The 18,374-nt window shown below is 34.6% G+C and overlaps 2 protein-coding genes and 1 non-coding gene across 4 annotated transcripts in view; 2 read left to right on the top strand and 1 right to left on the bottom strand.

Annotated features, from left to right (window-relative positions):
* The first annotated feature begins 3,605 nt into the window (after window positions 1-3,605).
* On the top strand, window positions 3,606-3,687 carry Trnas-gcu (transfer RNA serine (anticodon GCU)). Its single transcript has one exon. It is a non-coding gene; the product is annotated as a tRNA-Ser (tRNA).
* Window positions 3,688-5,055: 1,368 nt separating this feature from the next.
* LOC144451849 (double zinc ribbon and ankyrin repeat-containing protein 1-like) lies at window positions 5,056-18,185 on the bottom strand. Its single transcript, XM_078142759.1, has 16 exons — window positions 18,023-18,185; window positions 16,724-16,871; window positions 15,316-15,442; window positions 14,385-14,606; window positions 13,766-13,857; window positions 12,880-13,204; window positions 12,432-12,554; window positions 11,918-12,076; window positions 10,995-11,211; window positions 10,382-10,485; window positions 9,844-9,955; window positions 9,380-9,445; window positions 9,144-9,214; window positions 8,141-8,221; window positions 7,514-7,641; window positions 5,056-6,739 (listed from the first exon to the last, which is right to left on the bottom strand). The coding sequence occupies exons 1-16, from the start codon at window positions 18,129-18,131 to the stop codon at window positions 6,496-6,498; spliced, it is 2,328 nt and encodes a 775-aa protein (XP_077998885.1). The 5' UTR covers window positions 18,132-18,185; the 3' UTR covers window positions 5,056-6,495.
* Window positions 17,978-18,374, top strand: part of LOC144451833 (cytoplasmic dynein 1 heavy chain 1-like) — a 62,080-nt gene continuing 61,683 nt past the window's right edge. Inside the window, exon 1 of one of the 2 annotated variants that reach the window (XM_078142739.1) lies at window positions 17,978-18,024. The gene's annotated coding sequence lies outside the window, so the exon portion shown is untranslated. The remainder of the gene's footprint in view (window positions 18,025-18,374) is intronic. The other variant, XM_078142748.1, reaches the window with a different exon arrangement.

Here is an 18,374-nt window from a genome sequence, read left to right as displayed (position 1 = left end):
TATACATTATGTATAATGTATTGCTTCTCTCACCATGGAGTTAGTTGAATAGAATGACTAGAGAAGTAGATTGTACAAATACTGTTCCTTCTATTAATTCAAATATTTACTCTTACTGATATAATTTTGTATTTAATTAAATCAATATATTAATATATTTATTATGTCAACATTTTTAGTTGCATTATGTATGAAAACAGTCAATACCAATTTTTTTCTGACAATACCATATCTTTATTTCTCCCTGCCAAGTTCCGTTTTTTTTGCTGTATATTTTTCACTGGAAAGACTCAGTGACATGTAGTTTGTAATTGCACAAAACTCAAAAATAGATGATGTCATGATATCAATGTAAAACTTGCATGCAAACAACTCATGAGAGAAGAATAGTACTGTTGGATGGTTCATGTTTGCATCACTTAGAGAGTTTCACTTTTTATCATTGTGTACAAAAGTTAAACGTGTACATGTCCAATGGTTACCATGGCAACATCATCACTGAATGGTGATATCTTGTTAAATTTGTCATTTGCAGGTTATTGTGGAATATACATAACTGTCATTGCAATGGAAAACCCAACAAACAAATGCAGTCACCACATATCCTTATGGTCATGGATAATTGCAAAACTGACATTAATTGAGATTTGATATCATAAATACTCTAGGTTAACCCAACTTGAGTTCAACCATCCTCATAAACCACAGCCTCTTTTACGGCACCATCCATTCATTCACATACAAATTAAGCATTATTTGATATTTTGCAGTGTGGCGGAAGAAATAGCAGTTCTGTTTTGTGAGAATGGAGTTCCCGATACCACTGGTTCCTAATTCTAACTACTACTATTAGAATATAAAATACATGTGTATGGAAATTTATGAATGTTTTACCAGACTCCCCCCCCCCCCCCCCATATGTTGGATATATAGACATGTTCTGATATCGAAAATAAGGAAACAAATCCAGTGTGGTTAATTAAAACAGTAATACATTCATTTATGTATACCCCATACATCATGTTATCAATTCTTACTACATGTATTTCAGGATTTTTCAAAGGACAAAAAAAAATGATGTTGATAAACTAAATCATTCCTTGATTTCATACGCCATGAATGTCCAAAGGAAAATTAAATCATTCTAAACATCTCTTCTTGCCCCCTTGTTATTTTAATCAGAATCAATGAGAACATGCTATACACTGTACTTATATTCATGCAGTGAAATGAGGAGACAGTGCTGATGGTTAGCTGATCAAATTACAAATTATTTCTCAAACTGTTCCACACCACTTGCTTCCTTTATACATGATTGTATTTCCAGATGTTCACTGATAGAACGTAAAAGGAACAGCTTTTTTCCATCTGTGATCTGCATTTTAAACCAGTCCTAGGATCGTTTACCATTTGTTTAAAGTGTTATGTTTGTCTCAACATTGCATCTTTTTAGCATCATGTGTGTTTAACTTTTGAATCGTTTGATCTTTTGCTTTTACTTTTCACTTGCATTGTCTTTGCTACATTTTATTCAATTGTTGTTTTCATTCTTATCTATAGTTTTCAATTTTATTCACTTCTTTTTATGAGTGCACGTGGAAAACCAATTTCCAATGCATTTTTATGCAAATGACAGTAAAGTTATATTACTATCATTATATTATTATATTATTATTATATCATTATATTATATTATGATTCAATACTTGTCAAATTTCTCTCAAAATGAACAGTATGGTACGTCTGACTTTATATCCAGACACAGTTACAGCTATATATATATCTAACTACATACCAATCTGTGCCCATGTGCACACTCAAAATATACAAGTTTTGCTTATCTTCAAATTTGGAAATCCCTAAGGTTCAAAATGTTTTTATTTTAAATAAATTTTCATGCTTCTCTCTGTTGTTTAAATGCCACTCATTGTCAAACTCCAGAAGTGGTTTAACATTTGGGGTTGGCGCTTTTTTCTTCTGTACTTTATCCTTTTTTTGTAAGTTTTAATTTGATGTGATAGTTGGTCATGATCACTGATATTTATGAACACAGATTAATAATTCTTTGAAATGAAATGATCACAATCTTCAGACAAGTCTAGCCTAGCCTAGGTTGAAAACACACTGTGAATGTGTTCTATCTCTGTTACATTGTCGACAATGTATTGACAAGCTACCCGTGAAAGTTTGTCACAAGTTCTGTATGGCATTGATATTCAAAAACATGTGATATTAAAGTTAATAATACACGGTCCTCTCGCTATATACTAATATTACTATGGGATTGGTTCTCAGATGAAATATAAATCTAATCAGGATAATTCAAAACTGGGCTGCAGTTTGATAAATAATTTCTCTAAATCACTTGATTTCGCATGATCAGACCTAGTCCTGCTTGCATACGGAGTAATCCGGGACTCGATTCTGACATTTGTTCCTCCTATTTCAAGTCAGTAATATAGACTCGTGCACTGTCTGTAAGCAGGATCTAGGACTAGATCAGACCTTGACATTGTGAACGTTTCATTTGGTGGGGGAGAGCTAAAGCCAACATTTGCTCTGTAGCACATTGTACAGCACACTTGTGTTTGAATATTTTGATTTATAATATATACCAAAATCAAAATTACATTGTTATACCTTGGAGTAATTACTAGTATACTGACATAGACCCTCCACTGTGGTCATACGTTGCTGCACTAATAATACAACACCAGTGGCAGCAGACGACATCTATCAATAATGAATGGAATCACAGTGGTGCGTGGGCTACCTACCTACATTGAACTTTTAAATTAAACAGCTCCTCAATCATAAATGATTGAAATTTGACTGAAAACATCCACTTCACAGTTATTACGATAAATCCTCGACAGTGGAGATTTCAACAGTCTATGGATACATTATACAGTTTATTGACTCATGCTGCGCCCACACTCCACTGTGAGTCTGTGTTATGTTATGGTGAATCATGAATGCACTGTCAAAACACCTTACCTTTTTGTAAATCACGTTCTAGTTCATCTGGATATGCGAACGCAATTCAACTTTGGATCCACCAAGACTTAAAAGTCAAGAAAAAACCGCTCACTCACGGGTGGTAAAGGCATTTTGTTCCATATCCAGTTTTGTATCATGATTCACCGCCGTAATCGAGTTATGCATGTTCTGTGTGTGGTTCAAAGGATGTCGTAAATCGGTAAATGCCCCCCCCCCCCCCCACCAATCGATATGTCGCAAAGGAAAAAACAATCGCAAGAGTCCCACTCTGCTTACTCTGACATAGTATCATATGAATATATGTACTTGTAAATCTCTTTTTCAAGACAGATGGGTCTATTTAGTATTTGGTCGTGTCTGATTTACGGAACAACATGGAGATTATTTACGACATCGTGCTGATACACAACTTGCAGTGCTTTTATATTCGTATTCTGAGCATTCTTTAACTGTAATTCAGCTACATTGTATTGGGCTTAATTTTGATGTTGAAAAAGAAGAAGTTTAATAGTTGATACAATAAAAACAGTCTTGCGAATCGCGATCCGTGAAGTTTTCTGTAGTCACAAGATCAATAATTGTATGATCTTCGCTTTTCTCCACAGGACGAGGTGGCCGAGTGGTTAAGGCGATGGACTGCTAATCCATTGTGCTCTGCACGCGTGGGTTCGAATCCCATCCTCGTCGCCAATTTTTTTTTCCACTTCTTTTTCGTTTACCGAGTTTATGCTTCGCATTCAGTTCTTACGGGTTTTTTTCAAGAATTCGTCAATCTCTTTCCAATGTTTATGCTTTCATATAGATCGCTAAGTGTTAACATTTTCATGGATAAACTTTATCCATGTTTGTTATTGATAACCTAAAATAATACAAGACAATTTAATAAGCTCTCCAGAAATGTAATTTTGTAAACATAACTAAGCCTGAGTGCCCTGTGGTCTAAACATATTAGAGTGTTGTAGGCCCTACGTACGCATATTAAATATGAATAGACATGGTCTGCCTATCTGTGTATTTGCCCCCCCCCCTCTCTCTCTCTCTCTCTCTTTCTTTCTCTCTCTCTCTCTCTCTCTCTCTCTCTCTCTCTCTCTCTCTCTCTCCTCTGTGTCTGTGGGGTGTGTGTATGTGACAAGAGGAGAGAGAGAGAGAGAGAGAGGGAGGGAGGGAGGGAGGGAGGGAGAGAGAGAGAGATCATTAATTAAAGTTATCCCCAGTTTAATTTGATTACAAAAACTGATTTATAGCCGTACATTGTCTTCACTAACCTTGCATGAATTTCAGCGCAATGTGTACTTAGGCTTATTAAATAAAATTGTGTGGTTCTGATTACACTCAATTTTAGAATAGGTAGGGTAGGTAGATTTTTTATTTTATTTTACTATAGTTTTCTTTTTCTGTGTGAATGTCTAGGTCAGTTTTTCCATTGTTTTCCAAATGGTCTCTGTGTTGTTTATTTCTTCCTATCAGATGTACAGCCATTACAGATTGGAAGAATAGTTTTATTTTGTCTTTGATGTCAGTTTCCGCATCCACTATTTCTCACGATTTTATTATTTTTTTCTCAAATAAATAAAAAAAAGTTTAGGGTCGGCAGTGAAAAGCTAGGTGGATTCAGGTAACCGGAACCAAACAATTATTTTTTTAGGCCTAAGGCTAAATGCATATTACATACATAATCAATTTCATAAGCCAATGCATCCAGGAACAAACACACACACACACACACACACACACACACACACACACACACACACACACACACACACACACACACACACACACACACACACACACACACACACACACACACACACACACACACACACACACACAAAGACATAATGACACATCCATCCTTAATTTTTTTGGGTAATTATGTCAATTAAAAACTTACCAACATTTGTATTTGACTGAAATCAAATTTTATTAATTGTATTGTATTGCATTGTAATCAATGATGTGTGATGGAATTATTGATAGACTGAAAATTACAATTCAGGTATTTTCAATAATTGGTGAAGTTTCTACTTATTATACTTACATGTATCATTATGATTTATACATCAATTATGATTTGTTAAAATAATTAAATTAGATTTTTCTCTTAAGTATAACTCTTAAGTATAACAGAATTAAAAATCTCCAGAATAACATAACTTGATTTTAAATAAATTTCTTTCTTAAGTATCAAAATATTCATCTACTATGCTAGACAATTCATGGTTTTTTTCAATGGCTTACTTACTTGTCAATAGCTGTGTGATTCAAACTTACTGTCTTTATCTGTCTGACAGTACCTTAGAAAGTAGCCCTATACTACAAATTATTACATATGTACCACAGATTACTTGCACTGGTGCATGCACATACTACTGGTATTTGCACTGCAGTGCGATACCGTAAACATTATTGCATACCTGCAGGCAAATTATATGCAAATGAGGGCAAGGTTGCATGATCATACAGTATGATTTTACGAACATTTGCTGTTTCAGATAAACATGTAATAATAACAGAACCCCATGACATGTGAGTTTCAGTATGGGTACTCAGGGGTATTTGTACTCGTGCTTGCAGTGTTTTCCGCAGCTCTTTCACTCAATGGACTTGCTAAAGCACAACTGCAGTGAATACACTCGTGCAAATACCCCAAGTACGCCACACTTGCACTCATGAGTCATGGGGGTTCTATCATGGTCTTTGTCTATCCTACAGTTACATGGAAAGCATCGCGGTACATATACTACAAAGACCATGAGAATCTAAAAAGAAGGGCCAATTTATTCAAGACAAATCAGCAAACTGTACAGTAAGAAATGATGACTTGTGTCATGATACACTTGCTAGGCATAGGTAGTCTCAACTGTATATACAAACATAGAAAAAAAAAAGTAATAATTGTGACAAATTGTGAAAAACTTATGACGTAAGAAAAAAGACACCTGAGATTTTAAAGTTCTCTATTAACTTACACTAGTAACTTGAAAGAAACTTACTCTTCCACCAGGTGCGTTATAAAAATCAAACACAACATACTAAACAGATTTCAATATGTTTGCCTCATCTTTCTACAAATATACAATTTTAATTGATTTTTTCTACTTTTGATATTTATATATTCGTTTACTTTTTTATACAATTTTACTTCCAATGAAATAAACACCACATACAGCAAAGTTGTTCATTCTCTTAGTACTCATTCACTTGTTGATGTTGTTGAACATGTTTGTACAAATATTTGTTCATTACAGAAACCTAAAAACAAATTTCTCTTATACAAGTTATACAATGTATATACAATCTTAATAACATGGTTGAAAAGGTAAATCTAATATGTATTATGCATACTGCCAATATTGTGTAGGTGTCTATAATCTCAGAGGATGTGAACTGTTACACAAATCACTTTTTTTTATCTCTCTAAACATCCTTTCCCCATTGTACTCTGTTGCTGTTTTCTCATTTTCTACAGGAACTCAGACAATTACTAGTCTACTAGTAACGCTCCATGGTCTCCCTGGGTTTTGACTTTGTCATTTTGCTAATCATATCTTGGCCCATATTGGCTGTAAAGCATCTGATGACACTCTCATCTCCATTCTTCACAGCTAAATCATACGCTGTTTCACCCTTGTCGTTTTTGACTTTGGAGTTGGCTCTTAATCCCAGGAGTATTTCCACCATTTTCTGACCATCAATACCAATATTCACGGCCTCATGCAGGGCAGTATTCCCTTTCCTGCCCAAAAGAAAGGATTCAAATGTTTGTGAAGAACAGTCACAGATACCACTCAAAACAACTTATCATGTTTTCTTCAGTTTAGATCTGAACCTAGCTAGTCTGTATGTTTGTTTACTGATGCTAAACAACAATGGAATATCAATTGAATATAACAATTATGTGTCTGTGTGACAATTAAAAAAATTGCTGTGTAATTAATAGTCTATCATAAAGCACTAGAGTGAGATTTGGTGAATGTCAAATCTGAACCATTGCTTACAGAAGGCTATAAAGGGGGTCAAAGGTGAAATAATTAGTGCATTAAATCCTTGATTAAAATATTCTAGTATAATGTTATATAGCATTATAATTGTCTTGTGGTCTTGTTACCACAACTGATGGCATAATAGAAGTTCCCTTGTCTTGACCTCCTACTATACATACACTTAGATTGAAAGATATGCTGTGTTGGTCAGACCTATCAGGCTTCTCAACCACTCTGAGTGCTGGCATGAATGTTGTAACTTATAAGACTAATATACACTAAATGGTGTCATTGAACTGAGTAATATACCTCATGCTTCAGTAATTAGAATACTACAGACACCTTGTAACATTCAGCAGCACCCCCCCCCCCCCCAGTTATATCTGTAAGTCTGTTTTGAGTTGTCAATTGCAAGTATGTTTCAGTAAGTACTAGGAGTACCTGAAGCAAAAATCAAGCCCAAAAAACCTACAAACTCCGGTTTGCATGCCTTTAAACTTGATTCAGAACCATACTGCAATACTTACAGGCCAGCTTTCTTGTTGATTTCAGCACCTTTATTGACCAATGGTACAACACAGTCTTCTTGCTGATTAGTTACAGCTACTGTTAACACTGGAATGCCATCACTATTTTCACAATTAGCATCAGCACCCTGGTTTATAGTGATCAAGACAAAATGAATTAATTAATGAATCACTTGGCAGTTCAAATCAACTTATACTTACAACCATAGCAATCTTTTAGAACATATAGCTGTGCAGCACTAAGCAGCATAATTGAAACAGAATTTCAATATTGTTACCATAGTTACACATAGTCATGCAGCCTTGATAATAGCATGGAACATCATTTGAACAATGGTTACCATAGGCATAGGATACAACTTTTGAAGTTTTTGACCTTTTGTGTTATATCTTTTTGTGGTATGTGCATTTGCTTAAATTACTACATTCTACAAATTGTACAAATATACATTTTAGATGTCTCATTTTGCCATTGAAATACCTATCTCCAAGTATACCTATTTTTTTTCTTTTCTCCGAGTCTGTAATTTTGAGTGTAATTGTCACTGTACTATTTCATAACAGATTATACTGTATATCACCTTGCACCTACTAAACACATGTCATGGACAATCACCAACATCTCACCTCATCAAGTAGCCGCTCAACTTCTACTTCATCTCCTTCTCCTCTAGGACCAACTTCCTTTAGCAATAACTTGTCTTCAGGCTGACAAATTAAAAATCAAATGTAAGAATGAAAAAACAAGCCTAACGCACACAACCACACACAGCCACAGATAGACTGATTGGCACACAGCCACAAATAGACACACAACCACAGATTGACAGACACATGGCCACATATAGCCATAGATAGAGACACACAGCCACAGAGTCAAACACAGCCACAGATAGGTCGACACACAACCACAGAAAACATACAGCCACAGATAGACAGACAGACACACAGCCACAGATAGACAGCCAGACAGACACAGACAAAACAGACACACAGCCAGTCAGACAGATACAATGACACATGCATAGTGCCAGACAGAAACACTGACACAGACACAATGACACACGCAATGACATATGCATAATGATACATACATACATACAAACAGACAGACAGACAGACAGACAGACAGACATGATACATACATACATACATACATACATACATACATACATACAGACAGAGACAGACAGACAGACAGACAGATACTGACACAGATGCCATGACAGTTTGTACTTGAATATCATAAATGCAAGAATTTTGAACTCACTGCTTTCTACAATCAAGATAATATATTTTTGCTATGACCTTAACTTTATGACAGACTGAAATCAAATAAAACTACATTTACAATCAAATGTATTTGTAAGCATCTCTAAATACTACTAATCTTGCATCTCCTGCAATGAACAATTTGAGGTCTTATGTGGTGTTTAATACTTCAATTTCTGATAATATAGTATCTAAATGTTGTACTAAATTTATACATACTGGTCATTGTAAAGCTTAATTGAACTAACACCTAAACTTGCTATCATTCTGATGTTAGTCTTATTAACAGCCACATTCTTGTTTGTTTAATATTAAAAACCATAACTAATGTAAAGACCATCAGAACATCATCACTCACTGATAATTTGTCATCTTTCGTCTTCTTCTTCTTGCTAATAGTTTTCTTGGTAGTGTTCTTGTGTGTTGATTCTGAAAAAAAAGACAAGAGAGCATATTGATTTATGAATACACCATAGAGGGCAGTATAATGATGATATTTGCATTCTGTCCAAGTGATGCATATAGTAGAGGGAGCTATAATGATGGTATGTGAGTTCTGTGTACGTGTGTAGACTATATTATTCAGATACTTACCAAAGCTTGAAACACTACCATTAAAACTATGCCTTCTACTTTCTGTCAGCTGACTTAAATATCCACCTATAATTCGAAAGAAAATGGGGGACAGTGATCATATGAGTGGACTTGATGTTTGACAAACTTTGAATTAGCTGTTTGAATTTTGTGCTTGGTGTCTTTGATACAGATTGCCCTGTTCTGTCCATTCATCCATGCCAGTTCATTTCTTATCTTATTTGCATGTAATAGTGACCATGTACAGAGACTGCTGGCTTTTTAACTCAGATGAATGTAATCTCACTTTTATGATAAAATTGGATTATTGAATGGCAACGCAGTTATTTTGATTGACAAATCTTGTGTATATATCATGATTTTTTCACAAACAATGGTGTAACTATGCAGATTGGTAACAGTGTGACATGATAAATGATAACTTCCTAAAAGAATTGAGTTACACTGTACAACTATGATGTTACCTTTAGATATGTTCATCGGTTTGCCTGTCATGTCATCTTTCTGGCCTCTTAATGCAAAGCAGACATTCAAATTCAACTCATAGCCGTCCTCATGGACTGTAGCTGACACAATCTGTAAGGAGCAAGGTATAAATAGCATACCTACAAATGTGATATAACTACAAACTCAAAACATCCTGACCAAAAATGTCATCAGCTTGGTAGATCAAATGATTTACTAATATGCAAGCAGTTCAAAGTTTGTAGTATTGAACTTTCGATCTGTCTTAGTCAACAATCCTCATCAGAAGGACAAATTCCATAGCTGTGTGTGCGTTGTAACCTTTGTAAATCAAGAAACATCCTGTGAAATCTACACACCTACTACAGTTGGGATTACCTTTTTAATATTCTCTTTCATACATAAAACATTACGTGATCTACAATAAACACGAGTGTGCTTGTCTTTATAAAGCCCTTCTAAAAACACCTGAAAGTGATTCAAATATTAAAACCAGCAATGTGTGTTTTACTGTCTATTTGTTTGAGCACACAATACCTTTCCAATTCTAGGCTCTCCAATAACAGATCTAAACTCTTGATGATTCTGTGCATAGGCCTTCAAGTTACCACACACATGCTCCATCTGCTGTCGCCAGTATCCTGAATATTTGGAGGTTAAAGAAAGATAAATTTTTGAAAATGACAATTGATTAGTATTTTCTATATTAATCTCATAAGGATACACAAAAGAAAAACATTAAAGTGTCAATGTCTCCTTCATCATCATTGTTTGTTCTACTCTTACATTCCGCCTCAATGATAGACTTATTTATGTCTACATGGCTGCATGGTATTAAAGAAGATTTACTGTTTACCAAGGTTGTTATGTTTTTTTAGTTGTCTTTTCATACATTAACTCTGTGCTATTCTTGCTACATGTTTTTATTAACCTGATCAATGCCTACCTTTGCCGAGACTAACAGCTGACAATGGTGGTTTTGCTATCACCCATAGATCCCTGATCAATGCCTACCTATGCCGAGACTAACAGCTGACAATGGTGGTTTTGCTATCACCCATAGATCCCTGATCAATGCCTACCTATGCCGAGACTAACAGCTGACAATGGTGGTTTCCTATCACCCATAGATCCCTGAATCAATGCCTACCTTTGCCAGGACTAACAGCTGACAATGGTGGTTTCCTATCACTCATAGCTCCCTGGATCTGTCTAGCCATTTCATCACTCTCTTCTTTCTTCTGTAGTTCTTTGTTAGATGGAAAGAACAAGCCAACAGTTTGAGTTGCCACTGCTTTCTTTGGAATCAGGGATGTTGGTGTAGCTACACTCATCCAGGTATCAGCTGTGACAGCTCCAATGCCACTCTGAAAATATGATGATTTCAGATAGTAATAGTAACGTAATGGTAAAGTTTAATAAAGTTACATTATCGAGTTTTTTTTAGGTCTTTTTTTTTCGTTTTTCTATTTTACTATGATTTCCGATATTTACAAATCTAACCCATTACAGTACTCTACAACTCCTTACGATGACAAGATGCTCACAATGCTTTCAGGATAAATAAAATATACAAAATTACAAAAGCCCTCTGGAAAAAGTTTTGTAAGAATCAAAAAAGTGTAAGTTACACATCATTACTATTAATACACAGCTGGTTTATAATTCATGGACTGCATGACTAAAATAATGATATGATTAATTAACAATTTCATAACAACATTATAATGATCAATCATATGATTACAGAATTTTAATCACAAGATTATGGTCACAGTGTACATAAAATCACATGATTTCACAATAGATTATAGAATGACCATACGATTGTTCGTATGAGTTTGTGCCCTCCATGCGATTTTGAGATAATCGTTGATTGTTAAAACAAAAATCAAATTTTTGTCTTTTAGACAATCTTTCAACAAAGTTTCATCTCAATCCGGTCACTATTCTTTGAGATATATTTCTAACAAACAAACAAACAAACAAACAAACAGACGGACAAGTTTCCCTCCCCCATTTGGGGGAGGTGATAATAGAGGAATGTAGATAAACATAGCTATGTGCACTTACTGATGATGTCATGAATCCATTCACTGTGAGTCCACTATTTCTAGGGTCATCTCTCATTGGTGGTTCAATCCCGACACCACATGAGTTACAGAATTTAGCATAGGGTTGATTACTGCCTCCACAACGGGAACACACCAGAGGAATTGTTGATGGGGCAGGCTACATTAGGAAAATATAAAAAAACATACATATAGTTGCAAAAATTATGACTTTTGTGTTTTTTGAGGTCGAACTCAAACATCAAAATACAGAAGTGAAAATGAACGTTGCTGTATAATTACTGAGGATAACCAGTAACAGGTTTATCAACAATCAGATGATAACATATCAGGAATGGTAAAACAAATAACCAGTCCTCTGTTTTGAAGAAAATATACTTTCTTCACAAGCAATTACTCTAAATATCATTGGCAAAAAACTGAATCCAAACCTATTGGATATATGAATTGATACACTGGTCACTTGAAGACCTGCAGTTATCTTATTTTGTGGGATAGGAATATGGACTACTGACCTTGGCACCACACCAATCACAGAACCTAGCATCACTGTTGTTAACACGTCCACACTTACTGCAACACAATAAACGACCCTCCTTACTTGGCTGCGGTGGAGCTGAATTTCCACTAAATAATGGCTGAAAGATAAAATGCAACAATAAAATGTAAACAATATCAGCTTTGGTTGATTATAGATACATATCCATCGTCATCATAAATTCTTGTTTCTAGAAATCAGTAACCATGGTATTACAGAAACAAAACAAGGTGTTCTATGAAAGTGAACCATTTCTAAAAATGAAGAAAAAAAATGAAGAATATCAACAACATAGTTGAGAACAATGTGAAATTGCACACTATTGGACTGACAATGTTTCAGAATAAATACCAAATTACTTCATTTACACAATTTCAATAAATGGCTTGGTAAAATAAAACAGTGTAACTGTAAGTAACAATTACCTTCGCATTAGCTGGTAATCTAGTCTCACATGTGACACAGTACTGGAGATTAGAAGGATTAGCTGTACCACAACTATTACACATGAGTTTATCCCGTAACTTGATACTGGCCTGGGGAATCATCTGAGGAGGGATCGGTGTCTCACACACAACACATTTATCAGTATTGAGGGGTACCATGGAGTTACATCCTACACACATTCCCATCTGTCCTGGCTCTGGTGGTGGAAGTCTAGCATTGGGAATAGGTGGAACTGGAGAGCCACACTCATTGCAGAAACGGGCGTATGGGTCTGACGGACGATCAGCAAAACAATAGATACACCTACAAAACAAATTGGAAGAGTACAATAGACAACAATCTCAGTCTATGCAAGGTTCTCCACTGGTGGTTATACAGTATGGTTTCTTTATGTTAGGTAGGGGAGGGTATTAGGGTGGAATAAATATACAATCATATTGCCTCTTTTCTATAATGTTATCTGGTGTTTGAAGAATGCAAACTTTAGACAATTACAAGTCATACCAACATTGACCTCAACAAAACTATTGATGGCACCTCACAAAGGTTCAAGTTATTTTAAGTTTCTCTACAGTTAATCTTACTGTGCACAAACACAGGCCCCAAAAAAGTTTCAAAGTCATTAATTTCATTTGATATTTGACAGTTTTTCTGCATTGGATACCTGTGCAATACACTTCAATAGACCTAGTCCACACTATTGATATTTATTCCTCTTCATGATTCAATACTAAAACTTATATCAAACATATTGTATATATGATTACAAGATTATGGATAAATATTTTGACTAACAACAACAACTGCGTAATACACATTGTAAACAGTTATAAGTATAGTATTGAAGAACATCGATTGACTTACTTTAGAAAGTCAGTTTCTTTTTGTAATCTATTGGCTTGGGTTATGTTCTCTGGAGCATTCCTAGGACGGTTTTTGGTGAAGTCAAGTGACGTCTGAAAATAAAATTGAAACAGATCAAACGTAAGTCATTGCATTATCACTCTTATCCATTGGAAATATACAAATCAGTCCATGAAGTTAAAAGTTTCAAACTTTTGAAAATACAAATGGCAACCAGTTCTTGGAAGTTCTTTATAATGTTATCACTTTTATATTGCAAATGTGCATTCTGAATTTTTTTTTTAAAACTTGAATGCTAAAAGTTGAGAATAAATGAACATTTTCATGCATTGATTTTGAATACATGGATTCCTTCTATAATTAATATGTATGTATACATTACCAGTAGTTTGATATATGCGTATTCAGTCAAAAAAGATCAAAACATGCATGTAGGCAACAGATGTAGCAAACTAATTAAATTGTGGGAACTGACTGTACACAAATGTACAATATCATGGCACAACAACCTCATACATTCTGCATTACAAACTTACAATGACCAGTCATACCCATGGCTAATTTAATTTGGCGTTTTATGTAATTTCAGAGCTTTGTCAGAACTTGTATTGCAACTTACCTGACCAGTCATACTCCTAACTGATTTAGGTGTTTTAGGTGATTTCAGAGCTTTGCCAGGAGTATCTTGAGTCCTACCACCCATCCTAGTACTGGTAAACCTAGGTCCTGTTCTAGCTTTCCTTCTATCAGAACCACTAATTGTCAAGTCTTGCATTGCCTGCAGATTTTCCTCTTCCAACAGTTTCTTCATGATGTGAGATGAAGTCTGTCCAGCAGTAAGCTGACAGATTGAATGGTAAGGATTTAGAAAATTAATGATCTCTTAATTGATACTGCTTTTCAAGACAGGTTGGCATAAAATTAAAGCTATTGAAAGTTTTCTTTAACATGACATTATTAGCAAGAGAAGAGCATCAACAGTAAATATCTCAGGTTTACTAAAAATGAAATACAACTTTCATTTACAGTTTTGACTATTAACCATAATATAGTTGTATTTTAGTCACTTTGACTGTAATCCCATTCTACTGTAACAATTATAAACACAGATTACTAATGTTGAAGTGAAATTCAAATCTGTCGCAATAATTGGAAAGCATACACAACAATATTTTCATATTCTATCAATTGACAATACTGCAAATGTTACTGGCAACATTCCATTTTTTTGCTAACCAATCAGACTTGAGTGTACATTTTAAGAGTCTTCACTTTATACCCATAATTGGAAAATAATATAGTAAATACATCATGTACAAGTATGGCACACATGTGGTAAGTACTAGCATTTCATATGTACAACATTTAAATCTCAAAAACGTATAATTTATCAAGCATCAGCTTTCCAGTACTTTATCATGAGCTTCTTATTTACCATTATTACAATAACTGATATTGTCTTACAGAAATGAGAATTTGATTTTGTCTACTAGAGCATGGCAGTTTGACATTTGTCTAGTCTCTGCAATCTATCATTCAACATATCATACCTTCAAACCCCTAGCTGTATCTCTGGCTGATCGCTGTTGGAAACTCTCCTCATCACTGTCTCTATCTGGGGCTGGCACATACTCCACAACAAATGCCTTACTGACGACATTGCTCTCTCTTCCATCACTAATTGTGTAGAACATTAACAAAAACAAATATTCCAGTTAAAAATATCACATACAGTTTTCAAGTATTGTACTACAAATCAGGCTCCTCTATGTTGATTTACAATAAGTATGCAGTACTATTAGGTATGAATTTAATATCTGTAAATACATATTTATAGGTTGCATACAGTCTGCTGAGATAAACCTATTATGTATTCCCAACAATGACCATAGTTGACTGAAATACAAATTACCATCTTTCTGCATTTACTATCTGAGATTCTATATTACTGGCTGAAATAAGCGAGTATGGTCTGTAGTGCTTTGGGTTCCTGATTAATAAAAGTATTTTAATTAATTTATGAGCTGATGCAATCAATTAAAGTATTCTTACCTATGGTACACCACTACATCACCTATCAGACTATTAAGCTGAGCAGAATGACCTGAAATGACCCCCATCAAATTAATGGGGCAACACTAATGACCCTACATGGCCTTAGGTTATACCGTTTTACCCTTTATTATCTACAGTTTATACATGATTATCTATAACTGGTGCCACTTTGATACTGCTCGTATCATAATGTATATTCTACATGTATGTTGTTTTCATTTGGTTTTTTTCAGTACAGGTTTCATAAATGACATATACCAATGGAACATAAATCATCTTATAGCCAGCTGTGAAACCAATTATGCAGTGAACAATTAACAATAATGAAGAATGAGAACCTATAAACTGGCCTTGAAAGCTTTTGGTACTGAATTCAGCACCTTTTATCTAACTATTGACATGTGCAGACATATGCTAGAAACAAACGTTAGTGTTTCTTAGTATTCTCTGAAACTATGTTTCCTTATGCCAAGGAATCTTGTATGTATAGCTGTCATATTAACATCTACCTCAGTGTTTTTGCTATGTGTTATGGCATGGGATACTATGTGATATACTAAAATGCTTTTAACACATTTCAAATGAAGTCTAATTTGAATACAATTATGCAAGCACTGATGGCAACACTGACAATACTCATCACCAACAATACAAACTACCCTTTTTTAAAATCTTTTTGCTTGTTTTTACGACAGTATGGTTAGTATCATAAGTTGTGTGATGCAACAGAAATTTTTAGAACCTTTAACAAACATTGAAATCATGCGATGTAATCTAAAAGGTGTCAATTTATTGATTTGGTTTAACCAAACCATCATTTAAAATCTCTAATCATTGATTAATACAAACACTGATGAAAATTTGAAAAGTTTGTACAGTCAATATAACATACACTTCATTTACCTTGTCACTGCTATGGCTTTCACTGTTCTTTTACCTTCTCCAAGTAAGAAAGCTCTTCTGTACCTATAAGTAGTCTTTTCTCCTTGCTTTTGAAAAGGGTCAGGTTTTGTCCCATCTACAGTGTAGTAGATATCAGTATCTGGAGTATCTGTAAGATGACAAAAGGTAATAAATTAATGAAACAATACAATACAATACAATGCAAGTGTGTGTGTGTGTGTGTGTGTGTGTGTGTGTGTGTGTGTGTGTGTATGTGTGCATGCATGCATGCGTGTGTGTGTGTGTGTGTGTGTGTCACTGTGTATGTATGTATGTATGGATGGATGGATGTATGTATGTACGTACGTACGGTATGTATGTATGTATGTATGTATGTATGTATGTATGTATGTTGTAGTATGTACGTATATATAGATGGATGGATGTATGGATGAATGGATGGATGGATGTACAATATGGACCTACGACTTTGGTGAATATGATGATTTAATATAATCTTTCATAGCACGATATCAAATTGTGTGCTATATTAGTAGTTATTTAGTATTCATAATTATTTCAGTGGTAGGTGTTTCAGGCAAAACCTGTTTGTAAATAAATCATTAATTTTAATATGGCTTTGGTTAATACCTACTATTTGCTATATATAGTGAATACATACATATATATGTATTAACATTTATTATAATAATTTCTATTGTCTTCATGCTTATTATACTATATCAAAAACCACTGTTATCTCCCTGGGATGTACATTTTGAAGTACTTTACTCACAAAGTATTCATTACCAGGACTTACTAAATGATGTAATACTAAAATAGTTTTGTTGTCATACCTCCACTAATACTACTGATTGCAGATTGCACCTAGAATAGATTGTTGTGATCTATTTAGATACTCAATACATGCTTGTTAAATTTCTTGAAAGGAAAACATTAACTTGATTATAGATACGGTGAAATATAGGAAGAATGTTTGATGTTTATGAAATTATACTCTAAGGTTATCTGAGGTCAAGTCGATTATTCAAGACAGGGGCTCCTCCTTGAAATGCCATCTTTTTAAAAGTGTTGACTTCAAGCACTCTTTGCTACACTTAGCTATATTTCTTGGAGGGTAAATTAATTTTGCTGGCATAGGTACTGATGGATGATGCATTATGAAGTCATAAAGTTATATTTTTTTCATGAAATGGTGAGCATTTGCACATAAAACAAATGTTATTGTTTGTCTAGTACCTTGGAGTGTAAGGAACATGACAGCTGGAACTCTGTGAAGTCAAGCGACTAACAACTTACCGGTTCGTATCTCGACATTTGTGTTTGTGTCGATATTGAGCTTTGGTTTTCCTGGTATGGGAACTCTCAAAGGTATTATAGTTGGCACGACGATTGCACCCGCCGTCATTTTGAACACACTTGGGTGTAAATCCTGTGTAGAGTTTGTGCATAGAAACGCGAATAGGTTTCCAAGTGTTTTGAATATTACGTTCGCTTGCTCGTTATTGAGTTACTCTAAGGGCTAGGTCAATCCATTTTCAGTATAGGGGTGTGTGACTAGTTTTGAAAGTTACCAGCGCAACTCGTAATCAAAATAATTGTTAAGGGACGATGCTATATATTAAACAACCTATAGATTGATGTCAAATTT

Source organism: Glandiceps talaboti, chromosome 2 (assembly GCF_964340395.1).
Source record: "Glandiceps talaboti chromosome 2, keGlaTala1.1, whole genome shotgun sequence".
NCBI lineage: Eukaryota > Metazoa > Hemichordata > Enteropneusta > Spengelidae > Glandiceps > Glandiceps talaboti.
The sequence above is the reverse complement of the archived record's forward strand: the minus strand, read 5'-3'. Positions and strand labels throughout refer to the sequence as shown.